The sequence below is a fragment of the Bufo gargarizans genome, chromosome 2 (assembly GCF_014858855.1).
Source record: "Bufo gargarizans isolate SCDJY-AF-19 chromosome 2, ASM1485885v1, whole genome shotgun sequence".
Classification (NCBI taxonomy): Eukaryota; Metazoa; Chordata; class Amphibia; order Anura; family Bufonidae; genus Bufo; species Bufo gargarizans.
The window spans coordinates 226494669-226516180 of NC_058081.1; the positions used below are offsets into that span (position 1 = coordinate 226494669).

Here is a 21512-nt window from a genome sequence, read left to right on the forward strand (position 1 = left end):
TATGTGAAACTTCGTCTGTGTTCAAACTTCTAATGCATTTTTTTTGTACAAAATATTTTCTCATTTAAGTTGCTCCTATTTACTATTTGGACGAAGAATTGCAATAATTTTGAATGTTATTATTATCGATAACTACCTCATCAGTGAATGTTTTATACTATTTTATCAAAATGATACTTTGTAAATCTACAGTCTTTTTGCCTAATTCCCCCTCCAAAACCTTGGTCACCTCGAAGTCTGCTATGCTAGGGACTTATGGTTTTCCTAAGCTGGAGCATGGCAAACGAGAGTTTCCTCATGGGCAATCTGAAAGTCTACATAAGATATACAGTACCCCTCACTCCTCTGCAGTATAGCCCTTGATCCAGCAGGGGTAGTATTTCCTGATTTCTGGGTGGCACATGATAAGACCTAGCAAAGGAATGCCAGCTCTGTAATAATAAAAGAAGATAAGTTAGACTTTAGGGGAAGGATTAGGACCAAAATCTGGTCCAAAGCCAAATTACTCCAGTCCCTACATATACAAATATCATTTCATTGTAGTATTACAATTGTTAAATACTGGAAAAGTCATTTTTATAGTAGTTTCTTAGAGTGGCCCACCTTGCCCAAAGACCAGCTAATGACATGGCAAAGAAAATGTATTCCATAGAGGGGGGTAGAAGACTCCAGGGTGATGTAAATAATGAATCAGCATTCTAAAAAAACTACTCTATTCAATTATCTCAACCAGATACTCAGATCTATGTACTAATTATAACATAGCCACAGGGGGCTCATTCCAGTTGGTGGGATAGCGTGTAGCCTGCTTTTACTTAGTAAATAGCCTTAAGGGTATAGCCTATATTTAATACATGATGCCTTGTTAATGGAATAATATTCTACTCAAAACATACATTTTTTTCTTATCTTAAATCACTCACTGTAATGTGAGGGCCTGACTTGTGGCCTCCCAATATCCATCATTATATCTTCCTGGTGATATTAGCTGCGTGTTGCTGTAGGTACGAGGACACCTCAATGCTGTGATTACTTTTCCTAAAGTACAATGATAGATGAGATTTAGGCTCGCAGAAGACATTTGTCATTGTATTTGAGAAGTGTATTCAAGGCAGACATAAAATACACAAGATGTATTACTACAGATAATGCATAACATAAGTCAGCTTCATCAACTGACAAGAAGCTGACATCTAAAAGTAGAATAGGGACCTACAGTAATTACCAGTATTACAGTGTACTGACTGTAGCATTATACCGACAACACAGGCAACTTGGCCGATGCAGACAGCTAATATACTACAATTATTGGTGTCCACATGCAATCAATATTGTATTTAATGTATATAAATTGAGGAACAGGAACTGTCAGCCATGCAGGTATTTAATTTACTGGATCCATGGACAGAGTATGTGTAACAGTCCAGTTACAGATCCCTGCCATAGTTATAGTTCATTCAGCCATTCCTAAGAGGAATGAAGAAACTTGATACAATAATGTACAGTATACTGTATATAGTAAATATTGTGAACCTGTCTGAGTTAAAGATGTTGTCCAAAAACAGCACCACCCCTGTCCATAGGTTGTGTGCAGTATTGCAGTTCTGCCCGATTGGTGCTGTTTTTGGAAGAAAGCAGCCACGTTTTTTCTAATCCTGGACAACCACTTTCATTTTCCTGTTTCAATAGATATGTGACAACTTATACAATGACATATCAGAGAATAGGTCCTTTACTCTTTTCTATCACCTGTTTTAAAAGTCAATTGATTGCAATTGGTGATATTTATCCAAAAGACTGGTGAAGTCTAGGTCAAGCTTGAAAAAAATCACTTTGGGGGTCATTTCCAAACAGATACACGCCACTTTATGCGGCGTGCCGTGGGTGGGGAAGGGTATGGGCTGGCAGGCCCATCTCATTCATCATTTTCTATGCCTTGTTTAGGTGTAGAAAATGGTCTAAATGTAATGCAGCAAGGAAGCTGTTTTACATTTAGAATCGGCGGTGGATGCGCTGAGGTTATGTAGTGGCCGACGCCTCTTCATAACTCTGGCAGATCCACCCCCAGCTATAGGGGATATTAAGAATGGTGTCTAAAATGCCAGTCTTAATTACTATGCCCCTTTGTTTTTTGCTTTGCTCCTACAATAACCATATAGCTTGCCTGGCCATACATATGGGAATGAAACCAACTGGTCATATTGTCGAAAGCAAAAATGTAATACATCTCATCAGCCATTGATACCAAGGTCCAGATTATGACTAACAGTTTATTGCAATGTAAATCATCTTGGATTATTAAGACTGAGGTATTGGGCCTAAATGATAGGAATGACCCTTTTTATAATTATATGTTGTACTTGTGCCTGTATATTGTATTTGGGTTGATTTACTAAGATATATGCCACTTTTTGGTGTATATCTGTTGCAGATTGCAGCGCAAAGGTTATTTGCACCACAATCTGTGACTTGTCCCTGCTCACATCAGGTCTAAAAAAGGGGGGGGCATGGGCAGGGAATGGGGCGGGCTGGTGGGCCCATCTGATTTATTATTTTCTGTGCCTGTTTTAGGTGTAGAAAATGGCCTAAATTTACACCAGCAACGGAGCTGGCTTAGATTTAGACAGGCGGTGGATAAGACAAAGTTATGTAGAGACCAGAGCCAATGCCCTGGTTGCACCCCTAGCTATGCCCTTGCATTAGAAGTACAGTATTGCCACATTTGGTTAACTTTGATACTCTATTTGCTTTCCATGATCAATTACAATTTTTTTCACACTTTAGTAACTGCTGTGTCTGGTCACTTAATTCTCTAAAATATGACGTGCTTCCTACACTGAATTTGCTAAACTACATTTCCCTGTCTTTCCATCTGCCTACATGTTTTTCTTCACATAATGTCTTATATGGCGTAATGGGGGCGTATTGGAAATGTTAAATGGCATTTAGGCCGTATTAATAAGCAGACAATACCAGAATTCATCCCGGACAGTTAATGTGCTCCATCTCTGTGTGTCCCCATCTGTTCCCCCCTGTCTTTCATTCTCTTACTCATACATATAGAGTAGATATATGCCCAACCGCGATAAAGCAATATGCCTTGGTTACAACTTATGTTCCTCCTTGACATGAAACATTTTTCATCTTATAGCACATAGCTTTAAAAATAGTTCTGAGACAGCAGAAAGGTTCTCACACATCACATTTCAAACGAGATCCTGAAAGTTTTCTGCTTTCCACACTTCTTCTTGTGAATTGAAGCCTTTGTTCAACAAACAGTGGGCTAAATTTCTCAACCTCATTCATTCCTTGAACAGAGAGCGAGAGTGGGATCAGATCAGCAGTATAAAGCCATTTCTAGCATTCTGGAGAAAGTTAGACTAATTTAATGCACACATGGAGGCTTCACACAATCTACAGATTCATCACTGGCATCTTTCATTAGTCGCCTGACAGATTGCCAAATGCTTCATATTCTTTTCATATGACTTTATTACCAAAACCGGCTTTTCTTTTATCCTGCCTCAGAAACAAAATAAGGAGAAATCATTTTACTTCTCGAAGCTCAAACAGCAGTATATTGCAATGAAAAGTCATGATGAGCTATCTTTCTGCATTGTTTGCTAGAAGTAGTTATTGAAATCTAGACTTGGCCACCATCCGTGATATTGTGACAACTTCATTGCTGTTTATAGTCTGATGTAAGTCAGAGCCTAAAAGATGTAACCTTCATTTATTGATGAAGACCTTTCTCCAGAAAGCACCTGCTTTGGCCAGACTTTTGATTTACACTGTCAGTTCTAATAACGCTTTCATATTACTTTTTCCACAGCAACGGAACAACCAACAAGATGAATGGAGCTTTGGATCACTCAGACCAGCCAGACCCAGATGCCATTAAGATGTTTGTTGGTCAGATCCCGCGTTCATGGTCAGAAAAAGAACTCAAAGACCTTTTTGAGCCTTATGGAGCCGTCTATCAAATCAACGTCCTGCGAGACAGAAGTCAGAATCCACCCCAAAGCAAAGGTATTGATATATGATGTTACCAAATGCAGTTGATATTCTGTTTCTGCTATATTTTTAGAAAATAGAGTTTGATGGAAATGTGACAAAGGGAAGAGGAGACCTTTGTGGTGGCTAACTGTTTGTTCTACCATCACCTATGAGCTGTAGGATGTATTTTTTTCTTAATTTCTTGGTGTTGATGTCTTATAAGCTAAATAGAGTAGGAAAAAAAAACAAAGGTGCTGTAAAGTACTTATAAGAGTATGTATAAAAAGAAGAGCGAGCATCATAGCAGAAAGTGTAGTCATCCTGCCTTGAAACTGTGATTTTGTTGTTCTTTGTTCCCGAGTAATGTAGTTTAATACTTTTCATGTGACAGTTTAAAAGGAATGGTTGCCAGCAAAAGAACTTTTAAGATTTTCATTTCAATAGACAAAGTCTGTAGTATTCAGAAGCTGAAAACTAAAGTTCTAAAGACTATTTGTCACAGATATTTATCTGGAATATTCTAGCTTTCTTTCTAGCTCTAGTGTCACTAAGTAGATGTCAGGGATGTGTTATTTTTATAGATCTTGTATTGTGGTTTATTTGCGGTTTTAGAGGTTCCACATTGTGGACTTGTGCTGCCATTTTTTAAATAATGAAGCTATGGGAGCATCTCCTTTCAAAGCAACACTCCTCTTTGAACACCACTGCCATCAGAATACTATATTTAGCTAAACTGTCTCAAGTTTCGTAGATACGTTAAAGAGGTAATGCCAACAAAAATGTTGTTTAAAACAGGCCCATTGGTATAAACATTTTTATATTAACAAAAATGCTTATATCACCAAATATTCCAGAAATAATGTTAATATAGTGCTGTTTTATGGCTGCAATATGCCTGATCTCCCATAGGTCTACTGCATAGGACATACCACCTATAACCTAAGTTTGGCTCAGTTGAACTTTGGGAGGCCTAATTGTTATGACCATAATATGGATATTATAATGTTCTTGTACTACAGCTTTATGTGTGAGGCCTTATACAATAAAAAAAATGCTAATATATAATTGGAAAGGAGAAGGTTAATTACAATATATTGTTTAAAGCGTATATCCAGCTTTTAGATATTGATAACTTATGTATCTGGACAGGTCATCAATATCAGATTGGTGGGGGTGCCATTCACTTAAATTGAAGTTGAGTTACACTACCAGGCGCAACCACTACACAGTGGAAGCAACTTTCTGCTTCCAATTCCACCCATTGTTTCCAGCACCAGCAGCTGTTTTAAATAGCTGATCACCTGTTTGGAGGCTAGGTCGTCAATATCTCAAAAGATGGACAACCCCTTAAGGTTTAATAAAAAATTATTTGAAAGCAGATACCATTGAAGGGCACATCACATATACAGTCCATAAAACCAATGCATAGGGATCTGTCATCACATACAGTATACAGCTACTAAATCACTGCCATAGCATTATATAGGAAGATAATAGGTTTCTAAAGACCTCACTCTCTGAAATGCCCTTTCCAGCATGACAAATAAAAGTTCTAAAGTAGCGTTCACAACCTGTGAAAAATCATGTGGGCAGTCCCGGTTACCTCAGAAGTCATGCAGGTTTGGCATATCCAGTGCATGCGCAGTGGTGTACCATGCTTGAGTTCATCTGCACACTGCGCATGCTCTGAACTTGTCTGGAGCTGAGTTGTCATGATGTATCCCTGCTTGCGAGACATCACTCAGGGCAGAGCTGCATGACTTCCGATGAGTTTGGGGCCACCTACCAAATTCTTTACAGGTGGCGGGCATTACTTTACAACTTTATTTAATCCGGCAGTATATGCTGTAAGGGGCATTTCAGAGAGTGACACCTATTCCCGTATAACACTATGATTGGGTCTGGGGTTTCTATATGTGAAGACAGATTCACTTTAAGATATTGTAGATCGCGTTGTCTTCATCTGTACTCTAGATCTCTATTTTGATGAGATAAATTGAATATATAATTTCTAATGCCTATTAAGGTCCATTGGGATTATCTAATGTACAAGTATAGATGCAGCAGAGGCAATTATGTAATGTTAGGGTTTTTTCGCACAATATTAATCATGCATCATCCAAAGTTATTCAGTCTTTATGCAGTCTTATGCAAAACCATAAATCACTTACTGTGATACCATAATAATTTGAGTCCCAAAATACTTGATATCACACTGTAAAGCACAAGATTGATGATTCTATATACAAATATCTATAGCCGCGGGTATCGGCAGATATCATTCTCAGCTTTGTCTGTATTCTGTATTCATATGAGTTCAGATCAGTGCATCTTCCAGTCTGTTGTGTAACGATGGAGTCATGTGTTAGTCCGGAGTTAGGAAAACAGGAACAGAGACAAGGCACGTACAGTGTGATGAGCTTTAACACATTCATTGCCAAACTGCCTGTGAGTGGCCTGAAAGTGGTTACAATAAAGATGGAAGTCTTACAGATATTTGGTACCCAGTGGAATTGGATTTAGCTCTAAGAGGGCTTACATGGAAAGATATCTTGTCTCCCGACCGCAGTACCTGCATGCTCTTTCTCATGGATGACGGCCCTTCTTCATCCTGTTAGTTTATCCAGGAGATTAGGAGAGCTGCATGCTTTAGATATTGACATCTTCCATTTCACTTTCATGAGACTTACAAGGTCTGTTATCGTTCTTAGATCAGGCTTAACCTTGTTATTTCTTATTTCCATTTTAACCTAAGGAGCAGGAAGGGGAGAAATGAATGTGCCCTATAATTTCATGTGTCTGAGATAAAATGGAAGATGGCTTGACCCTATTCACTTCTTCAATCGCCAGATTCGGCTCATTAGAAGTCAGCATTAAAATTCAACATTCATTCCTGGCAGCAAGCAAATCAGCACAAATGTAAAATGCACAAAACACAGGAATGGTGATTGATACAAATAATACCACTGATAGTGTATGCTCGTAGAAGAATACCAGAGCAGGAAGCTGGGAAGATAGCACAAAATGTGGCTGGACCTGTTTCCATGATCTGAAGTCACCTAGAGCTACTGAGAATGGGTGTTGTCACAACTGGTACTGCTTCGGAGCGGGCAAAATCACATTTCCACAGTTTTGTCAGTCAACAAGGAGGCAAAAATAACCTTGCAAAAATGTTAAACTGAAAAACCTGATGGTGTGTGTCAGTGCAAATATACACGTACAAACATGTACTGTGCTGTCGTAAGAAGACTTTAAGTTGTTTCAATGGGGCATTCTTATTGGTGACAACTAATTTGTTTAGTTTACAGCCCTTGCTGTGATCACATCTGTGGTGAGCCCGATATTTTCCCCTGCAGCAGCCTAATAGGGCATATGGACAAGAGTTGTCTTCAAGGGATAACTTCTTTTATCAACATTTCAATCTCTTATCAATAGGTTTTGATGATGACTAGGCTGGCGTGAGTCCTGCCAAGCTGCTTTTCTCTCCTTAGGCTGGCACCACTGTCCTAATCTGGCAGTAGGCAGACCGGCTGATATGTCTTGTTGCTACTGATATACTATCTTAACAGCCAGTGTCTTCTTGCATTCAAACTGCAAAACTGAGCCAGAAGCGCAAGGGATTCTGCTGCAGAATCCACTGCAGATTTTGTTATCAGAAAAATTCAGACTTATCAACTATCTCAGATTACTAAGTTCTTCAACTCAAGGCAGAAATACAGCTAGGTTTTAGAGGAGGAAAAAAAATAACATTTTTCATCAGACCTAAGATTAGACCCCCATTCAGACCCCTAATGTTAATCAGACCTCAGCTCAAAGTTCCAATTAGACCCCCAGCATTAATCAGACCTCAGCTCAGACCGCCAATGTAATCAGACTTCAGATCAGACCCCCAATGTTAATCAGACCTCAGATCAGACCTCCAATGTTAATCAGACCTCAGATCAGACCCCTAATGTTAATCAGACCTCAGATCAGACCCCTAATGTCAAACAGAGCTCCGATCAGACCCCAATGTTATTTACACTCCCAATGTTAATCAGACCTCAGATCAGACAAAAAAAAAATCAACTTGCCTCTCCTGCTCCAGATGTCAGAGGTCTTCCTGCCGAGCTGTGCTGTTACACAATGTCGCACAGTGTGATGTCACACAGCATGCCTACGTCCTCACGTTGTGCACAGGTCACAGCACAGCGTGCTGCGCCAGCAGAAGAACACCAGGGAGCGGTGAGTACTGTCAGCACAAGGAGCGCTGTATATACCACTCCCCTGTCCTACTGTACTAATAAGCACTTCCATAATGCTTTAGGGGCGGACTGACCATTCAAGCACTTGGACATGGACCGAGGGCCCGCGGCAGGCTATTGTTGCATGTACAGCTGCCAAGTGCCATTTTCTGCCTGAAAGTGAACGTGCTACGATCTGTCACTAGGAGGCACCTGAAGCCTGGGCCCTGTGTACATGGAGCAGGTTCCTGTGTGCGTTACTGGTAATGCGCCATAAAAAGCTTCTTTTCAGCCTCTTTGATGGGGAGATGGGAGACTAGTGACCCTCCTCCCCCCTCCTCGTGTCACCCCACTAGTAACCCTGCTCCCCCCACTAGTGACCATGCTCCCCCCTCCTCCTGTCATTCCACTAGTTACCCTGCTCCCCCATCCTCCTGTCACCCCACTAGTAACCCTGCGCCACCCTCCTCCTGTCACCCTACTAGTAACCCTTCTCCCCCGCACTAGTAACCCTAATCCCCCACTAGTGATCCCCCCTCTTCCTGTAACCCCACTAGTGACCCTGCGCCCCCCTCCTCCTGTCACCCCACTAGTAACCCTGTCCCCCCCACTAGTAACCCTGCTGCCCCTTCTCTTGTCCCCCACTAGTGACCCTGCTCCCTCTTCCTCCTGTCACCCCACTAGTGACCCTGCTCCCCCCTCCTCCTGTCCCCCCACTAGTGACCCTGCTCCCCCCTCCTCCTGTCTCCCCACTAGTGACCCTGCTCCCCCCTACTTTACCTCTGCCTGTCACCCCACTAGTGACCCAGCTCCCCCTCCTCTTGTCACCCCACTAGTGAGCCTGCTCCCCACTCCTCCTGTCACCCAATGGTGACTCTGCTGCTCCCACCTTCTGTCACTCCACTAGTGACCCTGCTCCCCCCTCCTCCTGTCACCCCACAAGTAACCCTGCTCCCCCCATTAGTGACCCTGTGTGTCTGTCCCTGTGTGTGTGTGTCTCTCCCTGTGTGTGTGTCTCTCCCTGTGTGTGTCTGTCCCTGTGTTTGTGTGTCTGTCCGTGTGTGTGTGTGTTTGTGTCTCTCCCTGTGTGTGTGTCTGTCCCTGTGTTTGTGTGTCTGTCCATGTGTGTTTGTGTCTGTCCCTGTGTGTGTGTGTGTGTGTGTGTGTCTCTCCCTGTGTGTGTGTCACCATCCCCATGCCCACAGTGTTCCTATGGCTTGACGCAGCTGTATCAGGACATTCTGTGCAAGGCAAGAAGAAGAAGATGGAAGAGGAGGCAGCACCACCAGCATGGAGTCTGTGGGAGAGACACAGGCAGGCACACTAAGGACGTAGGTAACACTACCACATGATCTACACTAGTGTTATCTGTGGTTTTACATAGGACTGCAGGTAACTACCACATTATCAGGACTAATGTTATCTGTGGTTTTACATAGGACTGCAGGCAGGGGCTCAAGCCCCAATGCCCCCCCCGGACGGGGCCACCCCTTGCGGGGCACGGACCCCGTGTTAGGTCACTAGGGCCGAATAGGTCAAGCAGGGAGGCACTAGGGTGAGTTTCTTCTCTGAGGCCACTCTAGTACCAGACTGTATGGATACCTCTGATGTCCTTCCTTGCCCCGCACGAATAGCGGACGAAGTACCTACCTGCTACATGTGACCACCTACTGTTATAACCCGTAAACACGCGGTTACCAAGTGAGGCCCTCTTAAAAACTGGTAAGAACTTTCAGTTTTTTATACGTTTGATCCCTTGACTACTCTAAGGGATTCAGATACCAGGGATCACGTGGTCCTTCCATCATAGGTCTCTGTGAGAATCTCCATAGGCCTGGGAAGGGCGATACCTGTGTTGGTGTGCAGCACTACCTACACTGCACAAACCCAATACCCCCCTCTTAGGGGTTACATCTGTCTTTTTGTGTATTTTTTTGTTTGTAAGGGGTCTTTTACTCCCCACCCTGGGAGAATAGACATAGTAAAAGTTAAGTTTTAAATTGTTACTGCTCCCCTTCTCTTTATACCAATGCATATGGCCCAATTTTCTAAGTCGACCAACCGACCCCTAAGCCCGCTATAGCTATACAGCTATACAGCAGCAAGTACCTCTCACCTCCAGTTTCTCCCAGGTGACGTCTCCTCTGATGTAGATCTTTGTCATCATCTTCTCCATTCCGTCCGGACAACTACTCTCAGCCGCGCCTCGTCTTTACATAGTGTGACACACAGACATCTTAGGTTCCTCATTTTTCTGTACCCCCAAATACTATCCTGTAGAAAAATCTGCCCCCCATAGTAATAGTGCTCCTCATAGTCACACCAATAGTAATTCCCTTCTAGAATGCCCTCATTAGTAATACTGCCCCCAACAGTGCTCCCAACTGTGATAATGCTCCCCAAGAGTGCCTCCATTAGTTGAAGAGCCCTCCAGTATTAATAATGCCTTTACAGAGCCCCTAGTAGAAACAAGGCCCACCTATTGTTCCCCCAGTGGTAATAAAGCCATCTACTGACTCCTCAGTAATAATAAGACCCCCACAGTGTTCTTAGTAGAAATAATGTGGATCTTTAAGTCCCTCCTATAGAGCCCCCAGTAGTAATAAGAATGCCTAATGTCTCCTGGATTTAAAATGCCCACAAAGTGCCCCCAGTATTTATTATTCCCCCTACTGTTATAATGCTGACCCTGAAGTGCCCCAGTATTTATATCGCCCCCTACTGTTATAATGATCACCCTAAAGCCCTCCAAGTATTTATAATGCCCCCTTCAGTGCCCCCTGTAGTTATATTTAGTGATGGATGACGTGCGAGCGAGATCAAATGTTCGCCAACCGCAAGTTCGCGGCGGGAGCCATTCACTTTAATGGAAGACGAACCTGGAAAACCTTCAGGTCATATTTGCAGCCATGAAATACTTACTAGAAGTGCTCAAATAGTCGCACAACATGGTCAGACAGTCACATACTAGAGGGGGATCAATTATAAAAATTCCCACAAAAAATATGTATTTTAATCAGGGGCCATATTGCACCCCTTAATCAGTTTTTGGGGGGCAACAGGGGGCCAGTTGCAATTAGTTATTCCAATAGCGTTTGTCCCTCTATCTAGCTGCGGTATCTCAGCAGAGCCGCACACAACTGCTGCACAATACAAATGCACTATAATATACTTTTTATGTTAGAAGGTATATTCTTGGTATATCACACCCTTCAATCCGTTTTTTTTTTTTTGGGGGGGGGGGGGGGGGCAACAGGTATATCACACCAGTTGCAATGAGTTATTCCAATAGTGTTTGTCCCTCTATCTAGCTGCAGTATTTTGTGGCCTTTTGTGGCCCTATTAGCTAGCGTTTGGTGTCCCTAACAGTCTGTCCCTGCTCCACATAGCAACCTCTCCCTACACTGGCAAAAGACAGAATGTAAAATGTCTGCTAGATTGGGTTTATTTATAAGATAGGGGGCGTGTCCATGTGCTGAAATGTCTCAATTGGCTGTCCTGTCCCACCTAAAGGATGTGTCATGGGTCAAAGTTCGGCGCAATGCAAAGAAATATGGCGCATGCGAATATCGTCATATGTTCGCATGTTTGGCGAATCGCGAATGAGCAAAGTTCCCCGCGAAACGACCGCAAGGCCATCTCTAGTTAAATTTCTCTGTTTACTGTACTCAAAAATTGTAATTCCTTAGCCCGTCCACCATACAGTCCTATATAAATAACATTATTTCCCTTCTCTGCCATAGAGTGCCATGTAAATACCATCACACCAACTTTCCAGCCCCCTCCAATATACAGTCCCATGTAAATAACATCCCTTTCTATCTACAGCCCCCTTTAAACTACAGTCCCATGTACCGTATTTATCGGCGTATAACACGCACTTTTTCCCCCTGAAAATAGGGGGAAAATGATGTTTGCGTGTTATACGCCGATATAATGTTAAGAAGCCATGTTTTTACATACCGGAGGTATAACATTAAGACGGCGCAGCGCCTGCCGCAGCTCCCTCCTCATGCGCCGCCTGTCCCAGCTCCCTCTGTCATGCGGCGCCTGCCCCAGCTCACTCTGTCATGCGCCGCCTGCCTGTTCATTCATAAAGTGAGATAAGCAGGCAGGCGGCGCATGAGGAGGGAGCTGGGGCAGGCGGCGCATGAGGAGGGAGCTGGGGCAGGCGGCGCATGAGGAGGGAGCTGGGGCAGGCAGCGCATCAGGAGGGAGCTGAGACAGGCGGCGCATGACCGAGGGAGATGCCGGTCTGCGCCGTCTTAATGTTATAACTCCGGTACTACAGTAAGTACCGTACAGCGCGTCTACAAGAGATCAGATTAAATGTTTAACAGTTGCGGGGCCCGGTGTATTAGAGTAGAGTCACTGCACCGGGCCCCGCCATGAGTGTCCCCGCCTCCTCTCTCCACACTGATCCATCTGATGGGGGATCTGTAGATGACACTTATGGGGATCTGTGGATGACATAAGTGTCATCCACAGAGCCCCATAAGTGTCATCCTTTTACATTATTTACCTTATAAGTGGTAATAATATTAATTAAAAAAAAGTTCTGAGCTACCCTTTTTTTCATTTTTTCCTGAAATTTCCCTCTTAAAATGAAGGTGCGTGTTATACGCCTGTGCGTGTTATACGCCGATAAATACGGTAAATAAAATCACACCATCTCTCCTGCCACCCTCAATATACAGTCCCACGTAAATAACATTACCCCCTCCCCAGCCACCTTCAACATACAGTCTCATGTAAAGAATATAACCCCTCCCCAGGTGCCTTCAACATACAGTCCCATGTAAATAACATCACCCCCTCAATATTCAGTCCCATGTAAATAACATCACTTTCTCCCCCAGTCACTTTCAACATACAGTCCCATGAAAATAAAATTACCCCCTCCCCAACCACCTCCAACATGCAGTCCCATGTAAATCACATTACCCCTCAACATTCATTCCCATGTAAATAATATCCCTCCCTCCCACAGCCACCTTCAACATATAGTCCCATGTAAATAACATCACCCTGCCCCCGCCACCTCCAAAATGCATTCCCATATAAAAAACATCACTCCCTCAACTTTCAGTCCCATGTGAATAACATCACTCCAGACCACTGTCCCATGTAAATAACTTCCCTCCCTTCAGCCCTAACATACAGTCCCAGTTAAATAACTACAACTCCCAACATTGCTCTGCCTCTCACACTGAGTAATCTACCCCTTCACTTACCTCTTCTTATATGGCAGACCTCACCACAGCTTCTTCCAAGGACTTGTCTTCACTGCTAAGCCGTCCTCTCCTGCACTGATCACATGACCGTGACATCATCGCAGGTCCTTTTCAGCTACTGCATTTAGCACTGATCACATGACCTGTGATGTCATCACAGGTCCTTCAGCTCTTGCAGGGCATTAGATTCAATTGTATTGCCTTCCTGAGCATGGCAATACAGTTGTATCTAGCAGGCAGGCAGTACAGTCGGGGCCTGGGACAAAACATCAGGGGCCCAGGCCCCGAATGTTTTAACCTAGCAATGCCCCTGACTGCAGTTAACGCTACCACATTATCAGCACTAGTGTTATCTGTCCTTTTACATAGGACTGCAGGTAACACTACTACATTTTCTGTACTCAGATAGCCATCACTGTGTTATCTGTGTTATTACATAGGACTGCAGGGGACATCTACTATATCATCTGTACTCAGAGAGTTATCACTGTGTAAGGGGGCCCACTGAGACTTTATTGCCCAAGGGCTCACATAAGCCTGGACCCGACGCGATATGTGGGTGGGGCTATGTGTGGGTGTGGCTTGAGGGTGGGTGGGGACACAGGGGCCCCATAATCTCCTAATGCCCAGGAGCTCCACGAGTTGTCATGCCGCCCCTGGAAGTGCTCATTAGTATTCATCCTATAAGACACAGTACCATTATCCCCCCACTTTTTCAGGAAAAAAAAGTGTCTTATAGGGCAAAAAATATGGTATATGTTGTGAAAGAAATTTCTGCTGCTGTCCCATTCATCTGAAAGGGGATTTCCGAAATCCATATTCATGCTGCAGAAACAACTCTCAGTGCAATTTAGGAAACATATATTAATCACAGAATTATTTTAAATAATCTGCCACGTGTGTGCATACCCTATAAGACATACTTTAGCAACAATGGGGGCTCTTTAAAGTGAGCATGTTCTACAGGCCTAGGCCACCTCTGTAGTTACAAAACCAGGAAACATCAGAGTCTGCACGAGGCTATTGTGGACTTTGTGGTTCCTCCTTTAAGATACCCAGTTGTTATTCAGATCCATATGGCTCATTAATCTGAATAGGAGGATAACTCAGCAAAGCATGGAACTGACCCCCAAGAAGTCTAAATGGCTAGGGGAGGTTTAAACAACTAAGCAGTTGGTGGCACAAGGTACTAAGTAAATGGATCACTGTTGGCTAATTCAATATATGCACAAGGCAATTTTACATATATTATACATAAAGTGAATAGTGTAAATCCATTTTTAATAAAAAAAAGCTGGACTACATAGTTTGCTCGTTTTAAAGCGTAAAGTAAGGTGAATAGGTATATATTTGTAGCTTGGTAAATTAAATGATTTTTCTTAATATTTTTGTATTCAGTGTACTGTATACCTTGCTACCATTAGGTGAAGTTTTATATATTCAGATATCCCAAAGTTATTTCTGTCCTTTTCACCCCTCATGTCCATCAAGTATTTATAATGCATTTTCTAGTCTAGAACATGGTTTTCAATTACTATGATTTTACCAAAGAGAAGTACTGTAATATAAAACACTTTAACATTTTCCTCGCATCAATTACCTCTGCTTTATATTAATATTACCTTAACTTACTCTAGGGCTGAACTGTGAATAATTGTTCCTCTACATGTCTGCCCAGACACCTAAAATAAAATGATCACAAGCCCCAAGGAAATTTCAAAGCTTCTTTCAGGCAGATATAGTATAGCTAATAGACTTCTTACCCTTTCCAATATTCCCACTGTGTTCCTATTTATCTATGAGTACATATTTAATAAAATGTAATGAATTGTCCTTTCTTTCAGAAATTCTTTTAGATCTAGTTAGCATACCCATCATTTCAGGTGATTTTTCAGAATAAGCTGTGGTATGTACAGTATTCCTAGCAATGATATGATTTGTATCCTGCATTTTTCACTATTCCCCCCTCTGGAGGTTCCATCTCTAATTGGCAGTTTTCTCCGAGCTTAGTTCCAAAAGTAGGTAGAGGATAGCTGCTATGATATTTCCCATACACTGCACATAGAGAATATGAGATCCTCCTCTCCATCTCTAGCTAGCCATATACACAGAAGCAGCAGCATGGTGGACATGATACAGCTGTACCGATCAGTGTTGCTCTTAATCCAGCACTCTGGTGAGACAGTAAAAGCAGCAGCATGTCTGTCTCTCCACAGCTACTCCATCCTTATCCCCCTCCACCCTGCATAGACTTCTATGGGCAGAATTCTGTTATGATTTTTTCAATAAATTCAGAGTGAGAAGTGCAGGGGAGAGGAGTCTGATAACTGGTGAAAGAAGTATTTTTCTGTAATATGATATATTACAAAATTTTTCTCTATATTTGATTGTGCTATTGATTTATGCTCTTTAAGGAAGTACTGTATATGCTAAGTAAAAACAGAGACAATCTGTAAATTGTAAAAAGCCCAAGACCTTGGCTAATAAGTGTATCTAAATCTACTAAATGGCCCCCAAATTGTCTGTGACACAGAGAAATTCCTTAAAGGGATTGTCTCACTTCAGCAAACTGTATTATCTCGTAGAGAAAGTTAATTTAAGGCACTTTCTAATGTATTGTTATTATCCATATTGCCTCCTTTGCCAGCTTGATTCATTTTTCCATTCACATTATACACTGCTCGTTTCCATGGTTACAGACTACCCTTGAATCCAGCAGCATTGGCCGTGCTTGCACACTATAGGCAAAAGCACTAGCCTATGTGCACTCCCATGGTACCGGCCACCAGAGAGACCAGCCCTTTTTTTCTATTGTGTGCAAACACGGCAACGGCTGATGGATTACAGGGCGGTGGTAACCATGGAAACAAGCAGTGTATAAGTGAGACATCCCCTTTAACGAGCCTTTTCAACTGGTTATCTTGAGAGATAACTTGCTTTCTTAAGATTTTTCAACTGGCTGATAAGGTTCAGTTATAGATGGTGTAGAGGTCAATACATTTTGGCCTCCTTGATAGAATTTTTTCATATTGGAATGGGATATTTAATGTGTGCATATATACCCACTTAGTTGCCTCTATAACGACGCATTGTAAACAGGTTTATTAAGAAAGTTGAAGTGCTAAATTCTCCATAAACCCAGTGAGAAGAATTTGCATCCATGGTTACCAGTTCATAGATTTTTGTTCTAGATTATAAAACAAAACATTTTTTAAGATTATCCCTTATTTTACAGAAACATTAGAACTTTTCTCACTCATGGAATATTAGTGTAAATGAGGAAAGTCACAGTCTGTGATATTCTACTGTTACCATGATTGTTAGGAAGTCACATTGGTTCAATTCTCTCCAAATTAGAAATTCACAAAATATAAAACTGTGGCTGTTTATGTATCAAAACTCAATATTTTGTCTAAAGTCATGAATATAAATCCAGACTCTTATCATCAATGGTGCTGTATGGTCAGACTGTGTTTAGTTCTTTGTTGCCTGCACCTCAAACTCCATTTAAAAAAAGACTATAACGGTTATTATTCTTCAAGTATCAATAGTAGTGTTGAGGGAAGGGAGCTTCGAATGATAGGTCCAGAGTCGCTACGGTCTAAACTTCTTTTGAATGCTGTATGAAGAGGTCACGGATGATGGTGCAGATAGCTGAAAGTTATAGCTAAACATCTGACTGGCTTGATCCCAAACTAAGGAGCATAAAGGTGACCCCTATAAAACCCTAAGAGCTCACCCTGACTGCTAAGCACATACAAGGGTCTCAGAGGTAGACGATTGCATGCCCTCGTACCCAGACTGTCTGACACCTGAAAACCCTATAATAGTGAGGGGACACGACCACTGGCTCCCTGCACTTAATACGGAGGGAGTCAGGGTCACCTAGAATCAAGCCAGCAAGAAAACACAATACATGAAAGGACTTATCTGAACAAGCAGCAACAGAAGTCTCCAGCAGTGAACACTTTCAATCCAGGAAGTAGTATAAATCGCAAAGTGAGGCAGTATGGGAGGGAATGTAAAGGAAAGAGGATTACTCTAAATAGGTGACACCTGGGAGAAGGAAATGAGATGACAAAGTGAAACCAAAACAAAGAACATCATGCAAGTGGTAGAAAAGGACGTCTGTCAGATCTTCTCACAGAAGTGGCGGTGACAGAAGATCTGTCTCCGTACAGAACTCAAGTGTATGGGCTCTGGCAAGGTGAAATTCATTATCACCGAAGTCTTGCAAAACTTCGATGAATAACTTCAGACTTTGATTTTTAAACTTTAAAAGCACCTTAAAACTTTAATCGGAAGTCAGCTTCAGCATCGGCTGGTCATCGGTACCGAAGGCATCTTTGGATTCAAGTTTTAAAATGGTTTTCAAGTTTAAAAATCAAAGTCCAAAGATGACGAATTTCAGCTCGCAGGAGCCCATACATTTGAAAGCTGTACTGAGACAGATTTCTGTACAGCATTCAAAGGAAGTTTTGACCAAAGCGACTTCGGAACTATGATCTGAAGCGCGCTTCTCTCAACACTAATCAATAGCAGGGCCAAAGTGGTAATTTTTTTTACCACTGACATTTAATACCATAAACTAAATGTAAAAAAGTAATAAATTGCTTTATTGTTAAAGAGGACCTTTCACCAGTGCTAACATGTCTGCTGTAACAACTACTTGCATCCTCCATGTAATAACAATTCCAAAACATCTATTCATGTGACTCTATGATGGGCTATTCATATTCCTGTTAAAAGCTATGAATTAATTACTAGCAGAAGGTACAGATGGGGGGTGGTGTCCCTGCACAGTCTAAGGCTGAATCTACACGTCCGTGGGACACGGTCCGTGAGATACCGGACTGGCATCCTGTTTAGTGCAGAAGCGCACGGAATCATTGGTTGCTATGACACTGTGCGCTTTGTGCCGCCACCGCAGTGCAGTAATACACTCGTATGATCTATACGAGTATATTACTTTACAGCGGCAGCACGAAGTGCACGGCGTCATAGCAACCAATGACACCGTGCGCTCCTGCACTAAGAAGAATGCCAGTCCGGTATCTCACAAGCCGTGTTCCACGGACTGTAAATTCAGCCTTAGGCCTCATGCACACGGATGTTTTTTTTTTGCGGTCCGCAAAAACGGTTTCCGTTGTTCCGTGATCCATGTCCGTTTTTTCTTCCGTGGGTCTTCCTTGATTTTTGGAGGATCCACGGACATGAAAAATGAAAAAAAATCTAAGTCAAGTTTGCCTTTGAAATGATAGGAAAAAACGGACACGGATCACGGACGCGGATGACAATCTTGTGTGCATCCGTGATTTTTCACGGACCCATTGACTTGAATGGGTCCGTGAACCGTTGTCCGTGAAAAAAATAGGACAGGTCCATTTTTTTTCACGGACTGGAAACGCGGATGCCAAACGGTGCATTTTCAGATTTTTCCACGGACCCATTGAAAGTCAATGGGTCCGTGGGAAAAAACTGAAAACGGAACAACGGCCGCGGATGCACACAACGGTCGTGTGCATGAGGCCTTAGACTGTGAATTTAGCCTAAGGCCTCCTGAACAGCGTGCCGCAATGCACGAACACCGACCGTGGGGCAGCCACAGCGGATCACGGACCCATTCACTTTAATGGCTCCGCGATCCGCCCATTCCACAAAAAGATAGGACATGTTCTATCTTTTTGCTGGAACGGAATTAGAGGACGAAACCCCACGGAAGCACTCCGTTCCACACCATTCCGCATCTCCGGATTTGCGGTCCCATTGAAGTGAATGAGTTTGCATCCGTGATGCCCATGTATTGCGGATCTGCAAATGCGGTCCGCAATACGGCAACGGGACACCTACGGTCGTGTGCAGGAGGCAGCACTGATTGTGGATAATGTCAGACTGTGCAGGGACGCACCGCAATTGGTAACACTCAGCGGGACCTTCTTTGCAAACAACTAGCAATTCATAACTTCTAGAAGGAATAATGAAGGAATGGCAACAAAAAGTCATAAGAATAGTTGTTCCAGAATTGTTATTACATGGGGAATGCGGTAGTTACTAAAACCGACATGCATATCTGTGGTAACATGAAATAGTTAAAAGGTTATTTAACCTTCTCTTGCCATCTGATTTCCCACTAGAGAAGTTTTTTGTATTCCAAATGATGTCTTGTATATTTCATAGAAAGAAAATGGTTTGGCGTATTTTGGGTATTAAATTTCTATTTGGCGTTTCAAATCACAACAATGGCTAAAGTAATTTATTTGAAAGTAAGTGAAATCCATCTCTGAGAAAATGTTCTTGGCTCCCAAGCCGCAGAAAAATTGTGCTTACCGAACTGCATTTTGTGTAATATGTTTGATTCATTTAATTCCATGTCACTTGTTTTAATACATTTCACCTCTCCAGAAGATTCAGTGTGATAGCATTTATTCAGAACTGTAGTCCAATTTATATTTTGAGCTACAGCAATTCATTTTTAGTAGCATTTGATATCTGGGTTAATGTCAAATTATGTTCTGTATCTACATAACTGTATTGTTTGAACTCTAGAGAATTCTAGATAGAACCATTTTATACTCATTTCAACTATATAAATTCCTATTTTTTTGCTGTATGAGTATTATGCTTACCTTGCAGTTTGAAGCTATAAACTGTTTCAGAAGTGATGTGAATGATCTGTAAAAAAAAGAAATGCAGTTTTTCTTAAGTGGGTTTAACCTGCTGGGATTAATGCCTCATGCACAGTCACATTACGGGTCTGTTTTGTAGAGCCCTAATAGGGTACACTTAGAGATGCATCTCTACCTACAGTTAAGACTTGTGTGAAAATCTGATGTAGTTTTAGGTCAAATTTATGCAGAAATATAGAAAATTCTGTGTGTTCACAAACCTTTAAGCATCACTATTAGCGTTAAACAAATCAAAGTCAAACGAATTGACCTCGATCCGAATTTCAGGAAAAATTAGATTCACCACAAAGCCGAATTTCCTTGCATTTCGTGGTCACGAATCAATGTTCCTTGAAATGGCGGTTAAAACAAAAACAAAAAAATACATACTCACCTCATCCATTTGCATGCATAGAGGTCGTTGTGGCCATCTTGATTGAAGATACTGCACAAAAATCTCTTGCACGGTGATGTAAGACGCCAGCGGGATGACGTCATCATGTCACCACGTGAGATTTCGCGCAGTGTCTTCAATCAAGATTGCCGCGATGGCCTCTATGCAATCAAATGGAATTTATTTAATTTTTACCCCGATTAACCTCTAAAAAAGTCCTAAATGGTAGCCTCAGATGCCGCAGTCAGTGATGAACGTGGCATCTGAGGGTTTCAATGACAAGGAGGGGGGGAGCAATCGGGGTTCTCCGTCATTGCACCCACTACATACAAAGAAAGGCATTAGTGATTAAGTAACTCATCACAAAGCACATTTCTTTGTGAAATTTGGTGAAGAAACCAAATCGAAGTTTACATAACTTTTCCCATCTCTAATCATTAAATAAAACAATCTAGGATTCTAGAGAGGTGTCTTATGTGTTGCTTTTAGGGTGTGCATCGCACATGCTTTGTGTTTCATGGCAATATTTGATGGCTGTATTGGAGAGTAAAGCACATGAAGGCTGATTTAGCTCTTGTTACTGAACCTTGTCTTTCCTAGTCACTCAAATTCTACACAACTAAAAAGCTGGAAGGCTGCCATTAGTAATCAGACAGCGTTCCCAGGAGACTTTTACTGTTTGTTAGAGTATTAGTCAAATATTTTAATGGACTTTTTATTTTTATCTCCAACTACTATGCTTGCTTCAGTCGGAGGCCGGCAGCTTGCATTGATTGACTACATTTTAATGAACATGACCACATATAATAGTAATTTGTCAGATTTTTCCATCGGGCTGACAGACTTTGTTAAGGGCTTCAAGAATAAATTACCACTCACATAGCAAAAGTGTGGTCATTCAGGATACAGTAACTTGTCTATTGTCATTAGCACAATTATATGTTTGGTATTACTTTTACAGACACGCCACTTTATAAATAGAAAGACAACCCTTCAAAGT

The 21512-nt window shown here is 42.0% G+C and overlaps 1 protein-coding gene across 23 annotated transcripts in view; it reads left to right on the forward strand.

Annotated features, from left to right (window-relative positions):
• CELF2 (CUGBP Elav-like family member 2) overlaps nt 1–21512 on the forward strand; it is a 449189-nt gene that overhangs the window by 175816 nt on the left and 251861 nt on the right. For 22 of the 23 annotated variants that reach the window (XM_044280047.1, XM_044280053.1, XM_044280064.1 and 19 more), the window contains one exon: nt 3833–4029. In XM_044280047.1, the coding sequence (XP_044135982.1) occupies nt 3833–4029 (197 nt within the window). Of the gene's footprint in view, nt 1–3552; nt 3702–3832; nt 4030–21512 lie in introns of those variants that run through there. The other variant, XM_044280067.1, reaches the window with a different exon arrangement.